The following is a 27,108-nucleotide window of genomic DNA, read 5'->3' on the forward strand; positions in this document are numbered from 1 at the left end:
AATGTACTACAACGTACATAAAACGTTACGTCAGTTGATATGTAGTTATTATGTAGATCAATTGGTGGCCCACGGTTTCAAAACCGGTCGAGCTGATTTGATGTGGCCGGCCAAGGCCTTTTTGTTTATGTCCCTTGGAGAACATGCAAGTGGGCAAATCACTAGAGGATGCACAGTGAGTGGTCTCCACAGAGACAGAAGGACAGGCGTGCCAGTCAGAGGGAAAAGCCTCAGTGCCATCAACTGTACAGATGGACTCCTTTGGCAGCTTCTGCTTTTATGATCTCATCTCTGCAAAAGGGAGAAATCATATTTACTGCATTGCGCAAGACAGGGCATTTTTATAGTTTCAAGGGATTTTCAGTGCTACTTTTCACTCTAAAGGGGTAGATTTGTGCAATTGTTTTTGTCAGGTTCTTTTATATCAGTGCAAACTAGTAAATCATATTTTGTGGATGAATTCAATTTGTGGGTTGCTTTTGCTGAATCCACTTTCCTTAGTAGCTAGCGGGGGTGAAAAAAATGATCAAATTGTCATACTTGTTTAAAGTAAAGATACCATAATAGAAAATGACTCAAGTAAAAGTGAAAGTCACCCAGTAAAATCCCACTTGAGTAAAAGTCTTAAGTATTTGGTTTTAAATATACTTAAGTATCAAAAGTAAATGTAATTGCAATTTCATACTTTAGTATCAAAAGTAAAAGTATAAATCATTTCAAATTCCTTATATTAAGCAAACTTGATGGCACCATTTTCTTGTTTTTTATTTCCGGATAGCCAGGGGCACATTCTAACACTCAGACATCATTTACAGATAGCCAGGGGCACATTCTAACACTCAGACATCATTTACAGATAGCCAGGGGCACATTCTAACACTCAGACATAATTAACAGATAGCCAGGGGCACACTCCAACACTCAGACATAATTGACAGATAGCCAGGGGCACACTCCAACACTCAGACATCATTTACAGATAGCCAGGGGCACATTCTAACACTCAGACATCATTTACAGATAGCCAGGGGCACACTCCAACACTCAGACATCATTTACAAATGAAGCATGTGTTCAGTCCTCCAGATCAAAGGCAGTAGGAATAACTAGGGATGTTCTCCTGATAAGTGAATTAGACCATTTTCATGTCCTGCTAAGCATTCAAAATGTAACGAGTACTTTTGGGTGTCAAGTACATACATTCCTTCAGGAATGTAGTGAAGTTGTAGTAAAAGTTGTCAAAAATATAAATAGTAAAGTACAGATACCCCCCAAAAAACGACTTAAGTAGTACTTTCAAGTATTTTTACTTAAGTACTTTACACCGCTGATAGCTGGGCCAGTTAGACAGAGACTTGCCCAGTACTTTGGCCACTGTCCGATTTTAACAACAGTCAATGCCAACGAACCTAGTAGCACCCTCAAAGTACACCTCCCCATAGTCCCCGCAGTCTCTTTTTCTAAGCCCAGGAGCTTTGCCTGAAACCTTTCTAGCTTTACGAAGCTCTACTCCCGTTCCGTCCACCACTCCCCCGTGGGTGAAATCTACAGCAAAGATGATGTTTCTTCTGAATAATTCTGCGTGAGTTTTTTACCACAAGGTCATAACATATTCAATTAGAGAAACCTCAGTAGATAATTAGATAACTAATATTAGATAATTAAGTCATGGTTGAGGGATCAATCCTAGGCGTTGCACTCGACCTACAAGTCCATTCTCCCTGCAGTTCACTGAAAAGTCTGTTTGTGGCGATGGTGTCGCCAGGGCTCTTCCTGTTGCGTGCCTAAACAGCCCTATAGTGTCATGGCTGGCTCGTTCCCCCCCTGAACCCATGTCCAATAAGGTACTCTGGGAAATACGAGACCACTATGTTTGTACTCTACTCTCAACTCAGTGGCCACGTTCCAACAATCTCACATATCCTCCTAACTTTGTCGCCTCTCCTTCAGTGCCGCTGTTCTGAAAGGACTTGTTCCAAACAGTCTCAAATATCCTCCTTCCGTCATCTCCTCTCCTTTACACCTACTGATCTGAAAGGACTTGATAGGTGAAAGCATCAAGGCAAAATCATATTCCATGCATTCACACGTCGGAGGCCACAAAGGAAAGGAGATGAGGAAAGAAAGTTGAGTGTGTGCCAATGTGTGTATGTTCTGGCAGAGTTAACAGGTCAACGATCCCCACCTGTCCCTCTCCATATAGATTCTACTGGCATTAATTGAGAGTGTAATAGTATAATTACAAGCGGGCTGACATGGTATGCAGCATAGCAACAGCCGGCGGAGTTCCTGACGTCACTGTTGCACTCGATCCACTGTCAGTATGTTTGGAGGAGAGGGAGCGTGCTCTGCCTCTCTAGATGCGTACATGAAAAGCCTCCCGTAGTCAGTGCTCTGCGTACGACGCAATTTGCATGGTTGGCTGGGCTCGTAGAAGGAGGGGTGGTAGTGGAGATCTGAGCCATAGAGGACAAGTCTTCTCAGACTGCCTGTGATGTGTGAAGTGGCCATCGGTAGCCTATATGAAGGAGTGTGTTGACATAAACCCATAGCTTATGGCACCATAAGAACTGTAAGAGAGGGGTATGACACACTCTGTCTTTCTCTGTCTCTCTCTGTCATCCATCCATGCATTTAGTCCAATCCAGTTGTTATCATTCAATAGTCCCTAAAACATTTTCCTATCTAATTACCTTGCAAGCAGTGTGTGATTTTTTTGGTAGCTGGCGACGCATGTAACGAAACAGCAGCTGTAATTCTTTCTTTGTAACCAAGCCGATAGTGAAAATAGCCGAACACCTCAACTATTCAACGTTGCCCTTCCTCCTGTAGCGTGTAGGACTATGTTCTCCCCCAGCTGACCGTACAGCCAGAGGACATGTTTGAATTATTGACTAAGATCACCCAGCAGGTGAGTCTGTTCTTTCATGCGTTTCACAATGCCCAACCCCCCCCCCCCCCCCACACACACACACACACACACACACACACTTTTAATTAGTTATGAAGCCCTGCTCGTCTCCGCTCGTTAGCGTGAATCAAACAGCATAATTTACCGCCCGTGCGTCTGTTGATACTACTTTGAGGGTAATTGTACTTACTATGACTGTGATATGATATGTGGGTGTCTCACCTAGCTGTCTCTAAATGACTTAAATGTAAATGCTAAAATGCTAGTCTGTTATCAAGACCCAGTGTTGCCTGGTACCTGTAGCCACAGTGGAGTAGATGGTAGAAGTTGGTGATAGAACTGGTCCAGGGTCAGATATTATATTTAGGTTGCTAATGTTTGAGGTTAAGGTTGGGGGTAGGGGAATCTGATCCTTGATCTGTGGTTCTAGCTGTATGGGGAGCTCCGTATCATGGTAATGAAAGAGGGAAGTTCTCCCAGTGCAGTACAAGCCCTTACAATGGCCATTTGGCACCTGTCATGAAATATGCAGCCCACATTATGAGATACTGCTACTTGTTTATACACGATTGTTCATTGTCTGAAGCATGTCGTCACCACAAAGTGGTAGTCTACTGGTGGAGTCCTATCGTGAAACAGCCCACAGAGAGGTGAGATGCCAGAGGATCCTAAGGGAAAGCTAAGTGGTCACCAGGGGAGCAGCGCATTTTGTAAAGGTTGAACAGGTATTCAATAATTCAGTCATCTCATGCTGCAAGACTGACTCACAAAGCACAAGTGTCTGATTGTTGAATTTAGGTCAGAACAAAGTTGATAGTAGGTCACAGATCTCTTGATTGACGCTCAATTTCATCTTTTTGCTATAACATGTTTTCATTGAACGTGAAACGGGTGCACTGCTATCCAATGAACATTGTGCTTGGGTGGCGTGTAAAAGAGAGCCTACCCTCTTCTACCTCAGAAACATGATGTCCTATTTATAATTTTATATATATATATATATTTTTTTAATGTAACCTTTATTTAACTAGGCAAGTCAGTTAAGAACAAATTCTTATTTACAATGACGGCCTATAATATGTGGGATTCGAATCCCACATTGGGGCTGTTTACAGTAAACTCAGTACAGTGTTAGTGTTAACTCTCACGGTGTATCATTTCCGTGTTGTTGTCTCACATTAGCCTAAATGCACAATGTTCCTAGAACAATGCTTCATAGTATTTTAAAATGAGAGTACCTCAGGGAGGGACACAGTTACTGTATGGGAGGGGGTCGGGTTGTCTGACTACCTTTTCTCAGTGCTTTATTGCACACCACGGTACATAATAATTAAACCATTTACTGCTTTTGTGGTACTTGGCGCACAAACAGCACACACCTCGTCCGACACAATTTCCACCAACAGCACCACTCACATGTTGCTAACCTTCAGGCAGCTAGAGAGCATGATTCTAGTGGCCAAGGACTTTAATGCAGGGAAACTCAAATCCGTTTTACCTAATTTCTCCCAACATGTTAAATGTGCAACCAGAGGGAAAACCACTCTGGACCACCTTTACTCCACACACAGAGACATGTACAAAGCTCGCCCTCCATTTGGCAAATCTGACCATAATTCTATCCTCCTGATTCCAGCTTACAAGCAGAAACTTAAGCAGAAAGCACCAGTGACTCGGTCAATAAGAAAGTGGTCAGATAAAGCAGATGCTAAGCTACAGGACTGTTTTGCTAGCACAGAATGGAATATGTTCCGGGAGTCTTTAGATGGCATTGAGGAGTACACCACATCAGTCACTGTCTTCATCAATAAGTGCATCGATGACATTGTCCCCACAGTGACCGTACGAACCACAACCAGAAGCCATAGATTACAGGCAACACCCGCACTGAGCTAAAGGGTAGAGCTGCTGCTTTCAAGGAGTGGGACTCTAACCAGGAAGCTTATAAGAAATCCCGCTATTCCCTCCAACGATCCATCAAAAAAGCGAACACTAAGGTAACCTGCCTAAATGGCTATCGACCCTTAGCACTCACGTCTGTAGCCATGAAGTGCTTTGAAAGACTGGTCATGGCTCACATCAACACCATTATCTCAGAAACACTAGACCCACTCCAATTTGCATACCGCCCCAACAGATCCACAAATTATGCAATCTCTATTTCACTCCACACTGCCTTTTCCCACCTGGACAAAATGAACAGCTATGTGAGAATGCTATTCATTGATTACAGCTCACTATCAACACCATAGTGCCCTCAAAGCTCATCACTAAGCTAAGGATCCTGGGACTAAACACCTCCCTCTGCAACTGGATCTTGGACTTCCTGACGGGCCACCCCCAGGTGGTAAGGGCAGGTAACAACACATCCGCCACGCTGATCCTCAACACGGGGGCCCCTCAGGGGTGCGTGCTCAGTCCCCTCCTGTACTCCCTGTTCACTCATGACTGCATGGCCAGGCACAACTCCAACACCATCATTAAGATTGCCGATGACAGTGGTAGGCCTGATCACCGACAATGATGAGACAACCTATAGGGAGGAGGTCAGAGCCCTGGCTGTGTGGTGCCAGGACAACAACCTCTCCCTGAACATGATCACGACAAAGGAGATGATTGTGGACTACAGGAGAAGGAAGACCGAGCACACCCCCATTCTCATCGATGGGGCTGCAGGTTGAGTGTTTCAAGTTCCTTGGTGTCCACATCACCAACAAACTATTATGGTCCAAACACACCATCGAGAGTATCCTGACTGGTTGCATCACTGCCTGGTATGGCAACTGCTCGGCCTCCGACCGCAAGGCACTACAGAGGGTAGTGCGTGTGGCCCAGTACATAACTGGGACCAAGCTTCCTGCCATCCAGAACCTCAATACCAGGCAGTGTCAGAGGAAGGTCCTAAAAATTGTCAAAGACTCCAACCACCCTAGTCATAGACTGTTCTCTCTGCTACCGCACGGCAAGCGGTACCGGAGCGCCAAGTCTAGGTCCAAAAGGCTTCTTAACAGCTTCTACCCCCAAGCCATAAGACTCCTGAACAGCTAACCAAAGGGCTACCCAGATCCCTCTTTTACGCTGCTGCTACTCTGTTTATTTTCTATGCATAGTCACTTTAGCTCTACCTACATGTACATATTCCCTATATATTTTGATTCTGTGGATACTGCAGATTGCCTTAAATCCAAGATATACTAGATAGCTATACTAGATGCTATCGGCAGATCAAAGCCATAGGTTTGGCAGTGGAGGCCCAAACAGAGAGTGAAGCGGTGCCCAAAGCCAGCTCTGTGTGGTAAACATTAAGCAACGGTAATATGTATCACGGTGTAAACCAAGGCCTCCCAGGTGTGTGTGTGTGTGTGTGTGTGTGTGTGTGTGTGTGTGTGTGTGTGTGTGTGTGTGTGTGTGTGTGTGTGTGTGTGTGTGTGTGTGTGTGTGTGTGTGTGTGTGTGTGTGTGTGTGTGTGTTAGTATTGTTGTGGAAAATTCGATCCGAAGACTAAGGCAGAGATTATTGAATGATATAATAGAAAAATCTTTAGTGGAAGCAGCTACAAGGGGAGATCTATCTCTGATTTCACAGGGAAGAACTCAAATAATAAATGGTTACATGCCCTTTATACTGTTTAGTGGGAGGTGAATAGTACAATCATATTGTTTACACGACAGTTCTTTCAATACAAGCAACAGCCCCGGAACACAATGTCCTTGTGTTAGGGTGCAGACATACTAGGTGTCTATGAAAGGCATAGTCCAACACAGAACATATCCCTTGAGAAGATACAACAGCTCACCCCAAATTCTGCCACCACAGTATTATCCAAGTGCTTTCTCTGGGTACTGGGAATTCAGAAAATCAGTTGAGTAACTTTTTCTATAAATAAAATACAGTTTTATTTTTCACATGCTTCGTAAACTAACGGGGGAATTTTAGTTTTTCGGGCCCTTTCCAACAATAAAGAGAAAATAGAGAATTAATAGAAAAATAAAACGCATAATAATAAATACACAATGAGAAACGATAACTTGGCTGAAATGTGATATTCCCACCTATACTCAATACAACACATGGAACTTTTTTACATTTATTTTTACATTTTTTTAAATATTAAAACATACAATCTACTTGCAGTGAAGCCACTCAACATCTACATCACATGCAGTCATCTAACAGACTCTATCCAGAGTGACCCACAGAAGTAACTTTATGCATTTAGTTTTCTTATTTGATGGGACTACACATAGGGAAAACATGGTACAGTACGGTGCCTTCGGAAAGTATTCAGACCCCTTGACTTTTTCAACAAAAAATGAGGTTACAGCCTTATTCTAAAATGTATTAAATATATGTTTTCCATCATCTACCCACAATACCCCATAATGACAAAGCAAAAACTTATTTTAGAAATGTTTGCTAATTTATTAAAAATGTAAAAATTAAATGGCACATTTACATAAGTATTCAGACCCTTTACTCAATACTTTGTTGAAGAACCTTTGGCAGCGATTACAGCCTAGAGTCTTCTTGGATATGATGGTACAAGCTTGGCACACCTGTATTTGGGGAGCTTCTCCCATTCTTCTCTGCAGATCCTCTCAAGCTCTGTCAGGTTGGATGGGGAGCGTCACTGCACAGCTATTTTCAGGTCTCTGCAAAGATGTTCGATCGGGTTCAAGTACAGGCTCTGGCTTGGCCACTCAAGGACATTCAGAGACTTGACCCAATGCCACTCCTGCATTGTCTTGGCTGTGTGCTTAGGTTTGTTGTCCTGTTGGAAGGTGAACCTTTGCCCCAGTCTGAGGTCCTGAGCACTCTGGAGCAGGTTTTCATCAAGGATTTCTCTGTACTTTGCTGTGTTCATCTTTGCCTCAATCCTGACTAGTCTCCCAGTCCTTACAGCTGAAAAACATCCCCACAGCATGCTTCACCATAGGGATGGTGCCAGGTTTCCTCCAGACGGGATGCTTGGCATTTAGGCCAAAGAGTTCAATCTTGGTTTCTTCAGACCAGAGAATCTTGTTTCTCATGGTCTGAGAGTCTTTCGCACCAAACTCCAAGTGGGCTGTCATGTGCCTTTTACTGAGGAGTGGCTTCCGTCTGGCCACTCTACCATAAATGCCTAATTGGTGGAGTGCTGCAGAGATGGTTGTCCTTCTGGAAGGTACTCCCATCTCCATAGAGGAACTCTAGAGCTTTTTAAGAGTGACCATCGGGTTCTTGGTCACCTCCCTGACCAAGGCCCTTCTCCCCCGATTGCTCATTCATTTTAGAATAAGGCTGTAACATAACAAAATGTGGAAAAAGTCAAGGGGTCTGAATACTTTCTGAACACACTGTATATTGCTTTAGAAATGCTGCAGTAGGGTGAATTGGCTACAGAGTAGAAGAGTCACTGAGTTCCTTTTGATCCTGGGAGTAGCTGTGCCTATCAGGGCGTACATGTTGCTCTTTGCCTCCCTGTCATGCTCCCAATGTTCCTAATTTCCAAGTTTTATCTGCTAATGTTTATGAAAGCGTTACAGAGCTTGGCCTCGACAGGCTTCAACCCCACAGACCACACACACTTCGGCTGTGGCCCAATTCTCTTAATAGACATAAAAGCACTGGAATACAAACACTGCTTGGCAGTTATGCCCCCCCCCCCCCTTCCTCTCTGTCTGGTCTGATATGAAGTTTTGGCTGGTTTGCTTAGTAGGCGTTTTGCTTTCGTGGCTAGCCAGCCATCCAGAAGCCGGCCGGTCAGAAGTGTGTTCCACTCCGGAAATTGGGTCTTGTTAAATCCATGCTACCCCGAGGGCACGATCACCCCTGATGCGCCAGCCTGATATTTCCATATCAGACACACATGTGGGCACAGACACACTCATGCACATGCTTGGAAACACACATGGAGGGAGGGAGAGAGCGAGAGAGAGAATGACCTACACCCCCCCCCCACCCGCATTCTGGTTCTCTGTCTAATTTCAAAGCCCCAACAGAATTAATGAAACAGACAGGGAGATATCTGGCTGCACTAGAGGATGGAGGAGAACGAAGACAGTGGCACATTTTTCAATGGATCCTCTAATAGAGCTGTTTCCATTGGGGTTTTTTTGGGCGTGAAACGAGTTGACTGGTGTCTTTGTGTCGACGGCCCTTTTTCATTTCTACATCTCTGAGAATCACCTCAAGGTTTTGTCAGTAAATTAAAGCTAATTAAAGGCGAGCGGCATTCGGGAAGCGGACCCACTGGTACCGCCACCGCCTCACGTTTCAAAGTGAACAAACACGCCAATTAACACCCCAAAATAAGCACGCCACGCACTAGCCCCTCGTGCGCCTCACTAAATAACTATGCTATTCACAGCTGATTACGAAGGCTAGGTACAGTACACACTAGCGGTTCTGGGGGGGCAGGGGGGGGCAGGGGTGGCAGGGGGGGCAATGCCCCTGTGACAACAATTTTGGACCTCCTTGTGGCCCCCCTAAATGTGGAGTATGAAATAATTTTTACATAACAAATTTTTGCTATTGTTCTTTTTTTACATCCGTTATTAGACAGTGGCAACGATGATGATTATGAACATGGTATTTTGCCTGCTAATGCCTGCAATGCAGTGAAGAAAACTATATGACAACAATAACGTCTAATGTTACTGGCCCCTCTAACAGTACAACTGGCCCCAGCTTGGCCCCCCCAGTTGAAATGGTCTAGAACCGCCACTGACAGTACAGGGGAGTTGTCTTGGTAGTAAAAAGAACAACTTACGTTTAAATGCTCTCTCTTCAAACCTCCATTACTCCATAATCTTCCAGACTGTAGTCTCCTTCTCTTTTATTTTCTCCCTTATTTCCTCACGTCTCCGTTTTCTCATTCACAGCCCATTGACTTTTATCTGGCTATAGCTGAAAGTAGGCTTATCATCATAACGGTGTCCCTTCTGGTTCAGATTTGGCCTGGTAATATGGGAAGGCCATAAAACACTTGAGCAAGATGGGGATTAGGAGGAAACTTATTTTAGCCCCAGAGGCCTTTCAGCCGCGGGCGGCACGGGTCGGCTCGCAACTAGGACTAAACGGTGTCACATTGTCGCGCATTAAGTCTGCTGAATAATCCCAGATCCAGATATGTGTGTCAAAGACGGAGGGATGAAAAGAAGAGAACTAGGCCTCTGTGGCAGGGTCTTGGAAGACGACAAATGGAGTGGGAAACTAATGAAGAGATTGAAGAGAGAGATGTGTGTGTGTGTTGGATACTCTGGGGCTTATTCGTTTAGCATTCAGCTGCAATACACATACAGGAAACAGAGCCATGAGTGTAATGCCAATGGGTAGTAGTGACTGAGGCTGCCAGTGGAAAAGTGTTGTCCTGTCCTCACTGGGGCTTTAGCTACAGATTACTGCTCTATTGAGGAAAATGATTTTGCTTAGAGACTAGTGACAAGAACTGGGTCATATTCATCAGGGCAAGCCTTAGCAAAATGTAGCAAACCGTTTTGCAACAGAAAAGAAAAACGAGAATTTCTTATTCAGGTAATTGCTCCCTGTTTCAGTCCGTTTTCTTCTATTTGGTGCGTAATGAATACGACCGTGGAGTGAAATAACATGATGGGTTGAATGAACTGGATTAATGAATGATGTCTTCATTGGTTGACCCGCATCGTTATATACTGCAATTCGGAAAAGGTCAACAGAATCCTGTCAACCTGAAAGTTATTTTAAGCCACACCCTAACTGCTGTACCTAACATACAGATGGAATGTCATATTAGTCCCACAGTCTTCCAAACGGCCTGCTTTGGTTTTCACAAGCCGTGCCCTCACAGTTTTCTCTTTACGCTCACAGTTTGTGAGGCCTGTTCTGTCTCCCGGTCGTCTCATAGTCGTGAGCCATCCTCAAAAGCCCTTATGAGGAATTACCAAGAGGCTGGGATGTCTCTCAAACCCCACCCTTATTCTAGGGCTGTCTGTCTGCCTGCATTCCTATAGCCGTCCTGTCTACCACCCCTACTCTCAGCTGTCAGTAGTAATCCTGTCTCCATGCCCCCCCCCCCCAGCCCCAGACAGCTGTAGGACCACCAATGTACCTAATATAGAAGGGAGAGCCTTCTTCAATCTGATAGTCTGCACAGTTGCATAGACACCAAAACCTGGTTCAAATAGTCTACCATTTGTTTTATTGGGGCGTTGGATTGAGCCTGCGGGCAGGGTTTGCAAATTTGAACTTTTGGGACTAAGTACCATTGGTTCCCTTGTGCCAGGTGAGCTCAATCAAGCTCATCTTAAGTATTTGATAGATTAGTTCTATTATTTGAACCCAGGTCTGATATAGACCGGACTGCGGTCTGTCTTGTAGAGTCTGCCCCATCATACAAACACCACATGTCTATGGCATGAAGATTGACAAGGCTCTACGGGGCTATAAGATGGGCTAATGGGGTGATAGGATGAGTGGGAGGGAAGGAGGTTAGGGGGTTTCCTGGGTCTTATTTAAGGAATCTTGGAGGAATGCGAAGACTGTGCCCCCACCCTTGAAGCTATTTGGAATGTGTAGTTCATTAGTTTCCGCCCTCACTGTTTTGAGGAGGAACACCCTGGGTAAGGAATTTGAAAAAGGAGTTAAGTTGACCTTGAGGGCTGTAAAGAACTGATGTAACACCATGCAAAACTGTCAAAGTGATTTGATATCGACAGCTTTCAGATACTGCACTGTCTCATGATTGGGCCTGCCCATCGTCCCTCAACCAATCAGAGCTTCCTCAGCAGTAATTGTGACACGATCACAACGGGGTGTTTTTGTTGACTTCACAGGTTGTCACGACGGCGTAGTGGTGTCATTGGTAATTTTTGCAGTAGAATTTGCTAAATTGAACCACATCCTTTTCCTCAAATGTGAACTTCTTTTGGATAAAATTGTTCCGTTTAGCTAAGAACTTAGAGCCTGTTTTTTTGTCCTCTTTTTTTGGTCCTCAGACCTTGTGGGACTTTTCTCTATTTCAAGGAAGGCATCTGCTCATATTCCTTACTTTGTCATGCCCCAGTCAATAAAGTTAATTAAATGTCCGATTCCAAGGAGGAAGGGCTTAGTACCACAGTCCTCTATCCATTACCCTGGCTACAATAGGACTCATGACAATTGACTCGATTTAAAAAATGTTTTTAAAAAGTCAAAGCCCAGACACACGAAATCTAAGAGTTAGCTTCATGGTGGTGCACTGAATCCAAACGTTGCCACGCTGAACCATCCTCATCATTTCCACTGTATGCATTGGGGTCTTTGGCTCGGCCATGTCCTCATCTGCTCTAATTCCCCGTCCCGGTTCTCTCCCTCCACCCCAGGCCCCTGTGGCGCCGTGGCTGGGATTGGTGCTAGCACTAGCGTAGCGTCACACGCTAACACAGGCTAACACAGAGGGACAGGGACAGTTCTGCCTGCCTTCCCAGACTCCCGTCTCAGTAAAGGGTGATTGTAGGACACTGCTGTATCTAAGCAGATATATAGGCGGTGTTACGTTTCACTATCAGAAGAAAAGCTTGGTTGTTGGTAGCTGAAATGTGGTGCTCAACAAGGAGATGGATTTAGTCTTCAGCTTCAGTTTCCCTCCAATAAGAGCCTTCCCGCTTTTACACCCACTGACAGCCACAACAATCCATTCAAAACAAACCACAGACAAAACAAAGTCTACACGGCTGTTTCTCATCTACAAAATGCTCTTGACTCTGCATTTTCCTCCCTGAGTGGGCCTGCCAGTAGCAGTGTGGTGAGTCTTCATCCCTGCGTTCCGCGCTTGTTTGTGGTACCCTGCCCTTACCCATGCCACACACACACACACACACACACACACACACACACACACACTCCACACCACAGCATCCCAGAGAGACGCCACACATTCCTCATGCCCTGTCACATTGTGTGAGCAGTGGGAGATGGAAAGGACAGCTCCATCTCTGTTACCTACTCAGGGGAAGGCTGATGCACTGACATACAGAGACGAGTGGTTGAATGGGCTTTCAGAGTAACCTAAAGAAATACACCGCAGACACTGTAGAACAACATTGGAAATAACTAGAAGAAGAATGTGCCTTGAAGCATCACTCCCTCTGATTGTCTCACGGATCTTGATAAAGTAGTCAGTGACATACTGCAATTTTATGGTAAGTAGTATGGAGATTAGCCTAATTATAAGTGCACTTCACCGTTTTTAACATCATATTCATTATCTCCAGCACCACACCAGTGTCGACATGTGAAAACGGCCATTTTCTACATTCTGTTGTCAAAAATATAGGAAGGAGCTGTCTGTTGCTTTACAGATAGCTAGAGATCATACTAAACATATTTGGTCACTGGGCCAAAAACATACGTTGACATGTCTAACTATACATTTTGCTGACTTGTCTAGACCAGACAGAATTATGGCGACACACGTTGGTAAACACACTGGACTGTTAGTGCTGGTCTGGACAAAGAGGTGAATCGATCAGCCTGATTGTCATTAAAATGCCATCAACTCTGCTGTGGTCAATACGTGTGTGACAGCTGTAGCCTGTTTGGCCAGAGGGCGTTGGCCAGCCTGCAAAGTCAGTACAACATGGCAACACTAAACTGCAAAATGGCACCCTATTCCCTCTATAGTGCACTACTTTCCACAGGGCTCTGGTCAAAAGTAGTGCACTATATAGGGAATAGGGTGCCATTTCACGCAAACTCTACCAGCTTTCATTGCTCTGTATATTTCTAGCACTCTGAGAGCCTATACTGTAGCTACTGTAGCTATGTAGGTCTCTTTCTGGTTTGTAGTATATTACTTTATGTAGGTCCCTTTCTGGTTTGTAGTAAATTGCTTTATGTTGGTCTCTTTCTGTTTTGTAGTATATTGCTTTATGTAGGTCTCTTTCTGGTTTGTAGTATATTACTTTATGTAGGTCCCTTTCTGGTTTGTAGTATATTACTTTATGTAGGTCTCTTTCTGGTTTGTAGTATATTGCTTTATGTAGGTCTCATTCTGGTTTGTAGTATATTACTTTATGTAGGTCCCTTTCTGGTTTGTAGTATATTACTTTATGTAGGTCCCTTTCTGGTTTGTAGTATATTGCTTTATGTAGGTCCCTTTCTGGTTTGTAGTATATTACTTTATGTAGGTCCCTTTCTGGTTTGTAGTATATTACTTAATGTAGGCATCTTTCTGGTTTGTAGTATATTGCTTTACGTAGGTCTCTTTCTGGTTTGTAGTATATTACTTTATGTAGGTCCCTTTCTGGTTTGTAGTATATTACTTTATGTAGGTCTCTTTCTGGTTTGTAGTATATTACTTTATGTAGGTCCCTTTCAAACTAATCTGGGCCGACTGTTCCGCAACTAGATCAGACCCTTCCTAGATATTTTACGACAAAGCTCATAAAAAAGCTTTGCATTTTAAGCTTGTTGTTAGTGTCTGCCTATTAAGTTTATTAGCAGTCGGTGAATCATTTGTCATCTACAAATGATACATCAGCATAAACAGTTACCATTTTGTCTTCAGTAGAAATAGGCTATATGTTTCTATTGAAATGCTAGGTCATTCTACAAAGACCAGACTGACAGATAGAGATATCAGAGGCAGTTTTTCCTCTTGCATCAAAGAGGTGGGGAGAAGAGGAGAGAAGAGGTAACTCACAGAAGGGGAGAGGGAAGGGGAGGGTGTGAGAGGGCGTGAGGAGAGGGTGAGAAAGAAGGGAGGTGTTGGTGCAATGCAGTGCTCACCATGCCACAGGGCCCCCATGTCACAGCTATTAATAAGGAGTGCTATTCCATACATCAGCTATTCAAGAGGGATCCTGGCAACCAGAGCCCCCGCGCCAACCAATCTGGTTATTTATAGATTTGGGGGTCAGGAGATTTTTTGGAGACTGGCATTGTAGGGGCGGGACTTCACATACTAGGAGTAGGAGACAGTGTGTGTATGTGCGTGTGTGGTGGGTGTGTGAAGAGATTGGTGTGTGCCTGTGTGTGTGTGTGTGTGTGTGTGTGTGTAGAGCAGGAAGTATGTCCGGAATTTTCCAAACCTCTTCTGGATTTCAATTAGATGTAAACACACCACCACCAAGGTATTGTAGCATATAAACACTACTCCTTACGTAAGATAGTGAGCGAAGGACGGTGTAGAGGAAGATTTGAATTGTAACGACTGTGGCATAATATATTAGGGAGGAGCAGGAGATTTATTACAGACGGGTGCCGTTCAGCAGAGGAAGTCGGATACATTTGTTCTGTATGTAGAGAGGGATGAGGAGGGAGAGCGAGAGAGAAAGAGAGATTGAGATTTATGTTGACTGCTGCTGTCTCCATGGCAACCCTCGAGCATCATGGGGTGGAACATTGTATTTTCCCCTCTCGGTGCTGTCATTTTGCAGGAGACCTGTCATATTGACAAGGCGCAGAGGCGCTTACGTTAGAAAAAGACACAACTTTTCACTGCTTCATAAACAATGTAGAGATTTTGGTAGTGGAGCAAGTGCTAGGCTAGGATAGAACTGTATTAATCCATCTGCAGCTAACTTCTGAGTTTTCCAGCGTAAGTGCCTATAAGAGAAAAACCTTACAGTTATAGATCTGACTGTCCAGTGGGTGCTTGAAAAATAATGAGCCCCATGTTACCCACAGACATGGACGGTACATAATAGGAGAGCGGTGAACAGAAATCCCCCTAACAAATGTTGAGCTAAAGGAGCACTTTTACAGATGTCGGATCTTAATTTGAGCTAGTTTTCTACAGCGGGAAAATAATCCTGCAGCAACAGGAGAAGTGAATTATGATGTGGATTCTAATCAATGGACATTTTTGTAGGGGTTGATGCATTTTTGGTACGGGAAAATCAAGTCTGAAATTTCCAATTGGAAATTACAAACTTCAGAAGCCTTTTTAAGAGTGCAACAGGCTGATCAAATTAAGATCCTACAGCTGTGCATAATACTGTAACACAATACCCCAACCGCCCTTTAAAATAATGTATCTCCCGGGTTTCATTTTCAATAGCTTTACATGGCCAATCTCTGCAGATGGAAATATGGGTTAGAAATACCATACAATAACATATGGAAATATCACACCGTAGCACATTATTATATTTCTATTAATGCAATAGTAGATGGATGACAGAGGGGTCACACAGACAGAGTGACGACAGTCAGACAGCCAATCCACAGAAACCTAGTGAATGATGGATGAGGAAGATGTGAAAAGGAGCTGGGAACTTGAGAAGGGAGAATGTGAACCATGGCTGATGAGCTCCACTTCATGGTTGGATGAATTGACAAGAATGGTCTTTTTAATAATTCATCGACTTAACCCTAGCTGTGGATATTGAAATACATCACGGTACTTCCTAGGAGATCAGTGACAGTGCGATGAAATGGATTTTGAGTATGACATGGGTTTGGTTTGAGAAACATCATCAGAGCTTGTACTGAATTGGGTAGAATACTGTAGAAAAACTCATTTGTTTTACAGTAATGACTAAATGCACAAGCTGTTTTCTGCAATCCCCACCGTTTGAAACGATGGTCATCAGCAGTGGTTACAAGTGCAGCAGTACAATACAAAACCCCCAAATAGATGAGTTACAGTGGATCTAGCCATTCCATTGTCCACTGCACCATTGAATCACACACCCACTTGTTATAAAGGGATGTTTTTGAAGAACTTCCTCCTCCATAGAGCAGCCTGGGTCTTTACTGATGAGGCTTGAAGTCCGAGGAACAATAGCCCAGGAGGGAGTCTCTGTCTGGGGGAGAGAGTGGCCATCTGTCCCCCCTGGTGCCTGCATAGCTATTAGCTACTGCTAGTCTGCTACTGTTGAGTGCTAGTCAGTCAACACAGGGGGGTCAGGAGGGGGGTGTGGCTTTTTTACTGTCCCCAGGGAAACCAGGGGGGCTTTGTGGAGGATGACACGACTTTTTCTTCTGGCCAGGAATTTTCTTCTGGCCAGGAACACCCTCCTCTACTCCCTCCCTTTTTTTCTGGAGAGGTGAGGTCATAGGCTTTGTTTGCTTTTCACTAGAAACCCTAACGGTCACACTTAAGTGATTACGGCTCTGTGTCTGTGTGTGTGTGTGTGTGTGTGTGTGTGTGTGTGTGTGTGTCAGTGAGTGATGGAATGAACAGTGTGCTACCTCTCCCCTAGCAAGCTCCTCCTGATAGTCCTAGACTTAGACAGACCAGGCCAAATGGAACGGGTGTGTTACAAGTAGTAGCATTTTGTAGAAACCACCAAGTCAGCTAAGTGACGTGCGCTGACTGTCTTTTGACCCCTGTCGAAAGGACCTATCACTGCCTCTGTTGCTTCAGCCTTCCACTGTGGAACTAACTCTCCTGTTCGTGTACATATTTGGACACTGTATGAGTCATTGACGGCGTACTGTTATGTTGGCCTCCGCTGCTCAGGGACACAGCATCCAACTACTGTACGTTATGAGATACTTACGTTTCACTTACAGCGGGGTTTTTTTACAGTAGCACTCTTACTGTTTATCAGTTCGTTGATGCTGTCATCACAAAGCGGTTGAAAATGGAATCGACTGTAAATCATCATATCAGTGACTAGGCTTGAAATTCATTTTGATATTCTAGTTTAATGTGAAAGCACATCTATGCGTGCTCTGACTGTTTGTGATTTAGCTCGTGCACCCGTTCAATGATTTCGACAACCTTCAATCATTTGTACAGGGAATAACAGATCGTTATAAAACATTGTGAGATGGGATCCCTCTTCAACAGACTCTGCCTGATAGCTTGTGTTGTTGGTCTGGTTTCAGGTGGCACCAGAGACATCGGATCAGCCCTCACCAGGATGTGCATGAGGCACCGGAGCATCGAGGCCAAGCTCAGGCAGTTCTCCATGTGAGCCCCCGTCTCCTCCTCCTCCTCCATTCTGCCTTTTCTCTCTCTTTTCCATCCTTCTGTCTGAATGGGCCCATTAGCTCATATTGTGGCGAGAGTGAAATAAGCAGAAATGAGGAGATGAAATTGCGCACAGTGCCTACACACCTAGAGGAATACACCAAGAAAAGTAGCCTTGTAGCAATTCTTCTCTGCTACAGATCGTTATTCTCCGCTCTGTTTGACTTGAGTTGTAATCCCCACCCAAGGGTTTTCATCGACTGCCTGATTAACCCTCTGCAAGACCAGATGGAGGAGTGGAAAAGAGTGGCCAACACGCTGGACAAGGACCACGCCAAAGGTAGGGGCTACACACACACACACACACACACACACACACACACACACAAATCACAAAGATGCTTGTCTTTTATCACCACAAAATAGCTTCCTTTGTGTTTTAAAGGCATTACTTTGCATAGTTAACAGTACAATAGTGCTTTTATGCGCTTCAGCTAACCACCTCGAACCCAATCCCCCTCTCCGCTCAATAATACCCAACCTAGGAGTTCAGTTCTCCCCCTTAGAGAAAAAGAGTGCTCCCTCGTTGCAAGGTTTGATTCCAGCCACCGCTTGTCATAACGAAGTTACAGTACGATGGAAAGCGCGTCCCTCAGAACAAAGATCAATCAGATATTATTCCTTTTTCAGAGTCGCCCACGTTTTGGGTGTGCTGCCGCACTTCAAAGCACTGACAATGGCAACGTGCGACACTGTGTTTCCCTTCCTTCCGCAGAGTACAAGAAAGCCCGTCAGGAGATCAAAAAGAAATCCTCCGACACTCTCAAGCTGCAGAAGAAGGCAAAGAAAGGTAGGGTGACTCTGAGGATGCCTGGTGTTGGGTGTGGACTGCTTACGACTGGAACTAGAACTTACGACTTTGAAGCTAAATCCGATTTTGGGGGTGGCGGAAGGAAACTAAAGTGTTGATACTGAATTCTACCAAGACACATCTCATACTGTCCCAGGTGACTTGCCATAGGGTCAGAATAGTAATGGGAAGAGAGGCAGCTGAGCCACATAATTTTGGGACGTTATGTGTCTGGATTTAGGAGGGACTATGTTGTGCAAATATCAGGATAGGACAGAACCGTACTCGAGTCACGTAATCCTTGCTGCATCTTGGCAAATCCTTTGGGATTTTATCACAGACCTTTATATCTTTACGATTTTGGGCCAAAGTCTAATATACTGGGCAAGATGATAAGGATCTGTGACAATTCTGCAACCTGTAGCCATTCAAGAACAGGTCCCCTTGTCCTGGGTCTAAACTGACTGAGATTTCTCCTCTCTGCTCCGACAACTGCCATGTTGCATCCGATCACGCCCCTGTTCTTTCCAGCTGACGTGTTCGGTAAGTCGCTGCCCCCTCCAGCTCCCTTTGTGTCACGGTTCTCTGTTGACCTCCGTTGACCTTTCCCACCTGTGTGTGGTCTCGTCCCTGTCCCCCCCCCCCCACCCCATGTACCCTGTCACATTGTCTACTGGTCTGTTTCATATTGTGCGGTCACATTCCTCACTCAGGGGTTAAAAAAATCTCCTGAATGCCCAAAATAGTTCATCTCCCTGCTTCTCTTACTCTTCCGGTCTCCCCTGAGGTCCCCTCCCCCACCCACTACCCTCACTGTGTCATGAGTTTGGTCTGCTTCCAAATATATCTCACTGACTCCCTTGGGCTTTTGGCTGTGGCTTAATTTCGTATCATCAGGGGAGATCGGGACTGCGGCAAAGTCAGTAAATAATTGTGGAGTTCATTATTTGTCTGGCTCCAATATACAGGTAAATGCCAAAATAAAGGAAACACCAACATAAAGTGTCTTAATAGGGCGTTGGGCACCACAAGCTGCCCGAACAGCTTCAATGTGACTTGGCATAGATTCTACAAATGTCTGGAACGCTATTGGAGGGATGCGACACCATTCTTCCACAATAAATTCCATCATTAGTTTTTTTTGTAGATGGTGGTGGAAAAACTGTCTCAGGTGCTGCTCCAGAATCTCCCATAAGTGTTCGTTCACACACACACACACACACACACACACACACACACACACACACACACACACACACACACACACACACACACACACACACACAATGCTCCTTTGAGACCCCTCCTTCAAAGTCACTGAGATCTCTTCTTCTAGCCATGGTAGCCAAAATAATGGGGCAACTGGGCATTTTTATACATGACCCTAAGCATGATGGGATGTTAATTGCTTAATTACCTCAGGAACCACACCTGTGTGGAAGCACCTGCTTTCAATATACGTTGTATCCCTCATTTACGCAAGTGTTTGCTTTATTTTGGCAGTTACATGTAGATCTCCTCTGAAACCCAGCCACAGCCAACAATCAGGGCCTCTTCTTTGACAGCTATGATATTATATAGATTTGTGAGAAGCTTGTCAAGAAAATCGCTTGTTGTTTAGAGTTATGTTTTGACTTGACTCCTGCACTGTCTCACCCTGACCATATCCTGCCTGTTATGAAACCAAGTACAGCTTAGTTTGTATCTTGTATTATGATTTACGTGTTTACATCATTTGTAGAGTTTCGGCGTATATCATTCTTGTTTGTAGAGGTTAAAAATGTTGTAATATTCAATGTGAGAGAATGATTCAACATTATGAATGATACCCTTTTGCATACATTCACCAAACACAAAGAATTTGCAAGTACAACGAAAAACTAAACATTTGCTTTTTGAACCAGTCTTTTTGTCTGTTTTAGTAGCATAAAAGGCCTATTATGATTATAAACAAGGCCATATTATCCTGACCATCAAAAGAGTTTGATTACCAGCTTCAATCTCACCTGTGAGACAAAACAAACAGGACCGATAACTGACCCCTGAGGAACCTCAGATGTGGTCAGAGCTCTCTGGTTCAATAGTCTCCCTAGCCTGTTATATAGCACAGGGAAACTCCCCCAGTGCATTTCTATGAGTGAAATAGAGAGCAGCAACATGCCGAATGTGATCCTTCAGCACACAGTAAATAATGTGGGAAACCAAACGTTGCATTCTGTGTCCTGTGAAGGAATTCCTCTGCAGTGCTTTCCCTGGAAAATAAGAAGGGCCTCCATCTATCTAGCCTTAACCACATAACTGGTACAGGCTCTTCTAAGAAATGTAAAACTATAATTGCATGTTTACGTCCTTAAAGCCTACAGAGGAGATTATTGAACCTTTCTCTACAAGTTCAGACTAGAGTTTTATCATTTTAGCACACAATGTCTTGATACTTAATCTACTTAGATTGTGTTCTTAATGCCCTTTCGGTGAAAGAGCTGTTTGAAAAGGCCGAACTAAGATTTCAGCCTGTTTTGTGGGATGGAGTTTTGGCCTGCCTGGTGTCATCACCAGGTGGTCAATTAGTTAATAGACCAATAAGAAAGAGTTCCAAACAGGGTTGGAAATGAACACCTGCTACCTGCCAAATGCGGGTAGATTTTTCATTGGCGAGTAAGAATGTCTATTTCACCAGCCATGTTGGCGTGTGGTCACACAAAGGATTTGGGATATATATTTTTTAAAGGCCACATGTAGAAGTTGGTCGAATTGACAAAAAAAGGCTACTAAAGTGTGACTTTGTCCTCGTGTTTCTTGGCAAGTTGAATTGTTTTGTTCACAGGCTAGGTTAGTTGCTGCAACTGTCTGATGCTAGGAAGGCGTCACAGTCTGAGATTTTTTCATCACGGACTTGCAAGTGCCCAAGTTATCACGGTAAAGGCTTGTCCCTTAAAGGGGCAGCTGGACATTTTTGTCTCACCTAATGATTGTACTTGATTGAGCATGGATCAGTCCTAAAAACATTTATTCATGAACTTTTAGTAATTTCTTATAATTAAAACACTCATGTAAATTGTTCTCCTAGATTTATTTGTGTACTCCTAGTAAAAAACTGTCTGCGTAGCCATAGACCGTAGAGTCCTGAATAATAATAATAATAATAATAATAATAATGAATAAGCCATATCACTCAGCCTTTTGTGGCAGGGTTGGCACTCTGTTGATTCTTGATGTTCGGTTTTAGAGATGTTTATCTATACTGAACAAAAATATAGGTGTTGGTCCCATGTTTGATGACCTGAAATTAAAGATCCCATAAATGTTCCATATACACAAAAGCTTATTTCTCTCAAATGTTACACACAAATTTGTTTATATCCCTGTTAGTGAGCATGTCTCATTTGCCAAGATAATCCAGCCATCTGACAGGTGTGGCATATCAAGAGGCTGATTAAACAGCATGATCATTACACAGGTGCACCTTGTGCTGGGGGCAATAAAAGGCCACACTAAAATGTGAAGTCTTGTCACACAACACAATGCCACAGAAGTCTCGAGTTATGAGGGAGCGTGCAATTGGCATGCTGACTGCAGGAATTGAATGTTCATTTCTTTACCATAAGCAGCCTCCAATGTCATTTTAGAGAATTTGGTAGGATGTCCAATTGGCCTCACAACCACAGACCACTTGTGATTACACCAGCCCAGCACCTCCACATTGGGCTTCTTCCCCTGCAGGATCATCTGAACCAGCCACCTGGACAGCTAATGAAACTGTGGGTTTGCACAACCGAATAATTTCTGCACAAATGGTCAGAAACCGTCTCAGGGAAGCTCATCTGTGTGCTCATCGTCCTCACCAGGGCCTTGACCTGACTGCAGTTCGGCGTCATAACCAACTGGCACGCTGAAGAAGTGTGCTCTTCATGGATGAATCCCAGTTTCAACTGTACCGGGCCGATGGCAGACGTGTGGGTTATGACTTCGTGTGGGCGAAAGGTTTGCTGATGTCAATGTTGTGAACAGGGCTCCCCATGGTGGCAGTGGGGTTATGGTATGGGCAGGCATAAGCTACAGACTATGAACACATTTTATCGTTGGGAATTTGAATGCACAGAGATACCGTGTCAAGATCCTGAGGTCCATTGTGGTGCCATTCATCCGCCGCCATCACCTCACGTTTCAGCATGATAATGCACGGCCCCATGATGCTAGAATCTGTACACAATTCCTGGAAACTGAAAATGTCCCAGTTCTTCCATGGCCTTCATACTCACCAGACATGTCACCCATTGAGCATGTTTGGGATCAAATCAAAATCAAATCAAATGTATTTATATAGCCCTTCTTACATCATCTGATATCTCAAAGTGCTGTACAGAAACCCAGCCTAAAACCCCAAACAGCAAGCAATGCAGGTGTAGAAGCACAGATTGACGTTGTACGACAGCGTATTCCAGTTCCCAACAATATTCAGCAACTTCGCACAGCCATTGAAGAGGTGTGGGACAACATTCCACAGGCCACAATCAACAGCCTGATCAACTCTATGCGAAGGAGATGTGTCGCGCTGCATGAGGCAAATAGTGGTCACACCAGATACTGACTGGTTTTCTGATCCACGCCCCTACCTTTTTTTTTTAAGGTATCTGTGACCAACATATGAATATCTGTATTCCCAGTCATGCGAAATCCATAGATTAGGGCATAAATAATTTTTTCATTGACTGATTTCCTTATATGAACTGTAACTCTGTAAAATCTTTGAAATTGTTGCATGTTGCGTTTTATATTTTTGTTCAGTGTAAATTATTTATTTGAACATATATTGGTTTGAAGACGCAGGTCACACAAATTAAATTAAGCAATATACCCCATTACTTGTTACTAATCATGCTCATCCGTTTATATGTATATTTTTTGGTATAATTATGCCAACAACAAAAAAATCTGAATGGCTGGTAAAAAAAAAAAATTCTTTACCTGCCACGGTAGCTGGTGGACAAAAAAATGGATTTCCCAACCTGGTTCCAAACCTCTGTACCACTAAGAGCTAGTTTTCAGTCCCAGACAGTCCTAGCAAAATTTTTGCTTGAGAAATTGATCTTTGCTAAGAAGCTATTTTTGTTAGTTTTTGACCATTTTAATTGAAAACAATCACAGTAAGTTACTTAATTGTTACCCACAAATAATTAGATATTGAGATAAAAATGGCTGCATTGGACGTTTAAATAAAAAAGTGACACTTTTTATATTAAAACACGGCTAGATTTCTGAATGTCAGTAAAACCAAAGACACTGATTTGATACGATTAAGTGGTCAAATTTGAGAGGGTAAAATGTCCAAATCAGAACAATGCTCCATTTTGTGAAGAGCGATTACATAAATGCACTCCCATCTCCTAGGGCGATGGTTCTTCAGTGTGTTCCCGAATCCTAAGTTTGTCTAATATTGTGAGGGTGTGACCCCGATGTAAACACCAACTGGTTCCACAACATGATTTGATTGGTGCTTGAGATAGCACTGTGAGGTTATCACTAATAGATATAAATAGTCTATGATTACACTGACCATTAGTGATCAAAAGATGAAGCGTGAAGTAGTGCAAGGGATTGATGGTTATATCTATATAACCATATATCTAATGATGATGGTGATGATGACGACGACTGGACACCACAACAATTCAATTAAAACCTAACTTTAAGAGGCATTGGTGTCTTTTCGTGCTGTTTTCACTGCCGAATTCCTTGTACGTCACACGGCTACAGTCCCTTTGTCTGGTTTGAGACCGAACATAGATGATGTTGCTGTGTACTCAGAAAGACCTTGTCCTCCTAAACCTTAAGTTAGGATAAAACTAACAAAGATGCTTGTTGTGTGTGCCGCAGGCCGGGGGGACATCCAGCCCCAGCTGGACAATGCCATGCAGGACATCAGTGATAAGTACCTGCTGCTGGAGGAGACAGAGAAGCAGGCGGTCAGGAAGGCCCTGGTGGAGGAGAGGAGCCGCTTCTGCACCTTAGTCTCCATGCTGAGGCCCGTCGTGGTGAGTCCCCACCCAGCCGTCTGTGTAGTCAAACACGCATCATTTGTTAGGGGGTTCTGGGCTGATGAAAACATGTAGAAATGAAGTAGGACCCCGCATACACAATTGCTCCAACACATTAGAACCAATCATGTTGTTCCAACAAATGAGTTCCAACCAACAGCGTCATTTTGTTATGAACGTTAATATACAGTGCACTTTGTGCGTCCAAACAACCATCTCATCCTTTTAAAGTGAACTATTTGGCGATTTTTGATGAAGGTGTATGTCACTCAAATGTCGCATTTGTTAGTAAATGTTTATTCTGGAAGTATACACAATCTGCGGTAGTCCACGCTGGTCAGTTTACTTTAGTTTTTGCTTCTCCTATGCACCTGTTAACGTGATTAATGTAATCTATTCTAAGTTTTTCTATTGCCATTAAATCTTGCTCTCCAAAGAGATTTGGAAAATCCCAGTAGAGAGGGATGACCTGCTTCAATTCACAGTCTAAAAGTAGAAGTATTGAGTTAATGGAGAACCAGATCTAATTTGAAATGTATACCACATTCATAAGCTAGCACAATCCCTTACACCAGGGCTCTCCAACCCTGTTCCTGGAGAGCTAGCATCCTGTAGGTTTTCAATCCAACCCTAATCTAGCACACCTGAATCTAATAATTAGCTGGTTGAGAAGCTGAACCAGGTTAGTTACAGCTGGGGTTGGCGCGAAACCATACAGGAAGGTAGCTCTCCAGGAACAGGGTTGGACATCCCTGCCTTACACCAAAGTGACATTCTTGTTCATCAGGAAGAGGAGATGTCCATGTTGGGGGAGATCACTCACCTGCAGACCCTCACCGACGACCTGAAGGCTCTGACCATGGACCCCCACAAGCTGCCCCCTGCCAGCGAGCAGGTCAGTGATTTGGTCCGCACTCTCAGGACAGGGCTTAAATAGTCCTCTTTTTTTGCATGTTACACTCATGTCCTGGATAACGGTTAGTGTCTCTGTGTTACTGATTCACATGGTTGGAGGTACGATGGTAAAGAAATCAATTTCCCTCTAGAAATAGGGCTGCCAATAGCTTTTTCTACAAGATTCTTTGTTCATAAATTCCCTTGTTCTGATGTTCTTCCTCCCAGGTCATTTTGGACCTGAAGGGATCTGAGAGCAGCTGGTCCTACCAGACCCCTCCTTCCTCCCCCAGCACCACAGCATCCAGGAAGTCCAGCATGTGCAGGTTAGTGAGCATGTCCAATAATCACCACTACTACACCCAAACCTCTCAGCTGGTTGAGAACATAGCATGGACTGGGAGTGACGCATCAGCCTAGCATTCAGTCCTCCTACTCCATCTTGTGGATCGGAGGTGGTAATGTAGCTTTGACATTTTTGCCATCATTTGGATGTTTACAAATGTGAGGCCGCAGTGGCCTCTCCGAAATTAATGAGTTCACTGTCTCAATAATTTCTGTGTTGTGTGAGGCATTAGGGCCAAAGAAACCATCATATTTGTGCTCCAGGCGAGCTTGTTAGCAACCTTTGCTTGTTGCTGGCGCTGTTACTTGTTCAAACTGTAGCCGTTTGCAATTACCTAGTAACAGTCTTTTAAAAACCTTCACATGTAAGTATTGTTTTGAATCAATATTTATTTATCTATTTACTTAGTTTAACCAGGCATTTCAGTTGCGAACCAGTTACCAATATCTGTAGTAACCAATGTTCTCTCATTGTCTCTCGCAGTAGTCTGAACAGCGTCAACAGCAGCGACTCTCGCTCCAGCGGCTCTCACTGCCACTCCCCCACCTCCCACTACCGCTACCGGAGCTCCGCCCTCCCTCAGCAAGGCCCCGCCCGCCTTTCTAGTGTCTCTTCCCACGACTCCGGCTTCATCTCCCAGGATGCCTACCAGTCCAAGTCGCCCTCACCCATGCCCCCTGACACCCACCCACAGGTACTACGGAGAAACGAGAACAGGAACGTGCCCTGTTACGACTGCTTTATCAACACCCCTCAAACAGACATGTTAGAGAAGCCCTAAACCGCTAAGAAGCAGTAACATACTCTATGAGCTAAAACATACATACACACACACACACACACACACACACACACACACACACACACACAGAGTAACGGTGGCATTGTATTCCAGCCGACACTTCCCTCTCCCCACCTGGACTCTGTTGCTGGTGAGAGAGAATCCTCCCAGGTTGCTAGGTAACGGGGCTCATTAGAGACAGCAGAGGCGGCGTCACTGTAAGAGACGGCGCAGATCGATCCTCAATGAGTCACCCTCCCATTCAAACCCCCGTTACATTAGACCAGTTAGGGCCACAGGGGGGCCACAGGGGTGAGCAGCAGCCCAACAGCCAGGCCCCCTGCTCACAGACCCAACACACACCTGGGTCTGATTGATTGCTCACCCACGCATACATACACACACACACACACACACAACGTGTGTGT

General features: G+C 44.2%; 1 protein-coding gene across 7 annotated transcripts in view; it reads left to right on the plus strand.

The window, feature by feature from the left end:
• LOC115173588 (protein MTSS 1) overlaps positions 1 to 27,108 on the plus strand; it is a 47,685-nt gene that overhangs the window by 14,137 nt on the left and 6,440 nt on the right. For 4 of the 7 annotated variants that reach the window (XM_029731827.1, XM_029731830.1, XM_029731829.1 and 1 more), the window contains exons 4-11: positions 17,690 to 17,774; positions 18,023 to 18,114; positions 18,550 to 18,624; positions 19,156 to 19,167; positions 24,499 to 24,656; positions 25,447 to 25,554; positions 25,782 to 25,879; positions 26,383 to 26,593. In XM_029731827.1, the coding sequence (XP_029587687.1) occupies positions 17,690 to 17,774; positions 18,023 to 18,114; positions 18,550 to 18,624; positions 19,156 to 19,167; positions 24,499 to 24,656; positions 25,447 to 25,554; positions 25,782 to 25,879; positions 26,383 to 26,593 (839 nt within the window). The remainder of the gene's footprint in view (positions 1 to 17,689; positions 17,775 to 18,022; positions 18,115 to 18,549; positions 18,625 to 19,155; positions 19,168 to 24,498; positions 24,657 to 25,446; positions 25,555 to 25,781; positions 25,880 to 26,382; positions 26,594 to 27,108) is intronic. The other 3 variants (XM_029731828.1, XM_029731833.1, XM_029731832.1) reach the window with 1 other exon arrangement.

This window comes from Salmo trutta, chromosome 34, assembly GCF_901001165.1.
Source record: "Salmo trutta chromosome 34, fSalTru1.1, whole genome shotgun sequence".
In the NCBI taxonomy this organism is placed as follows: Eukaryota; Metazoa; Chordata; class Actinopteri; order Salmoniformes; family Salmonidae; genus Salmo; species Salmo trutta.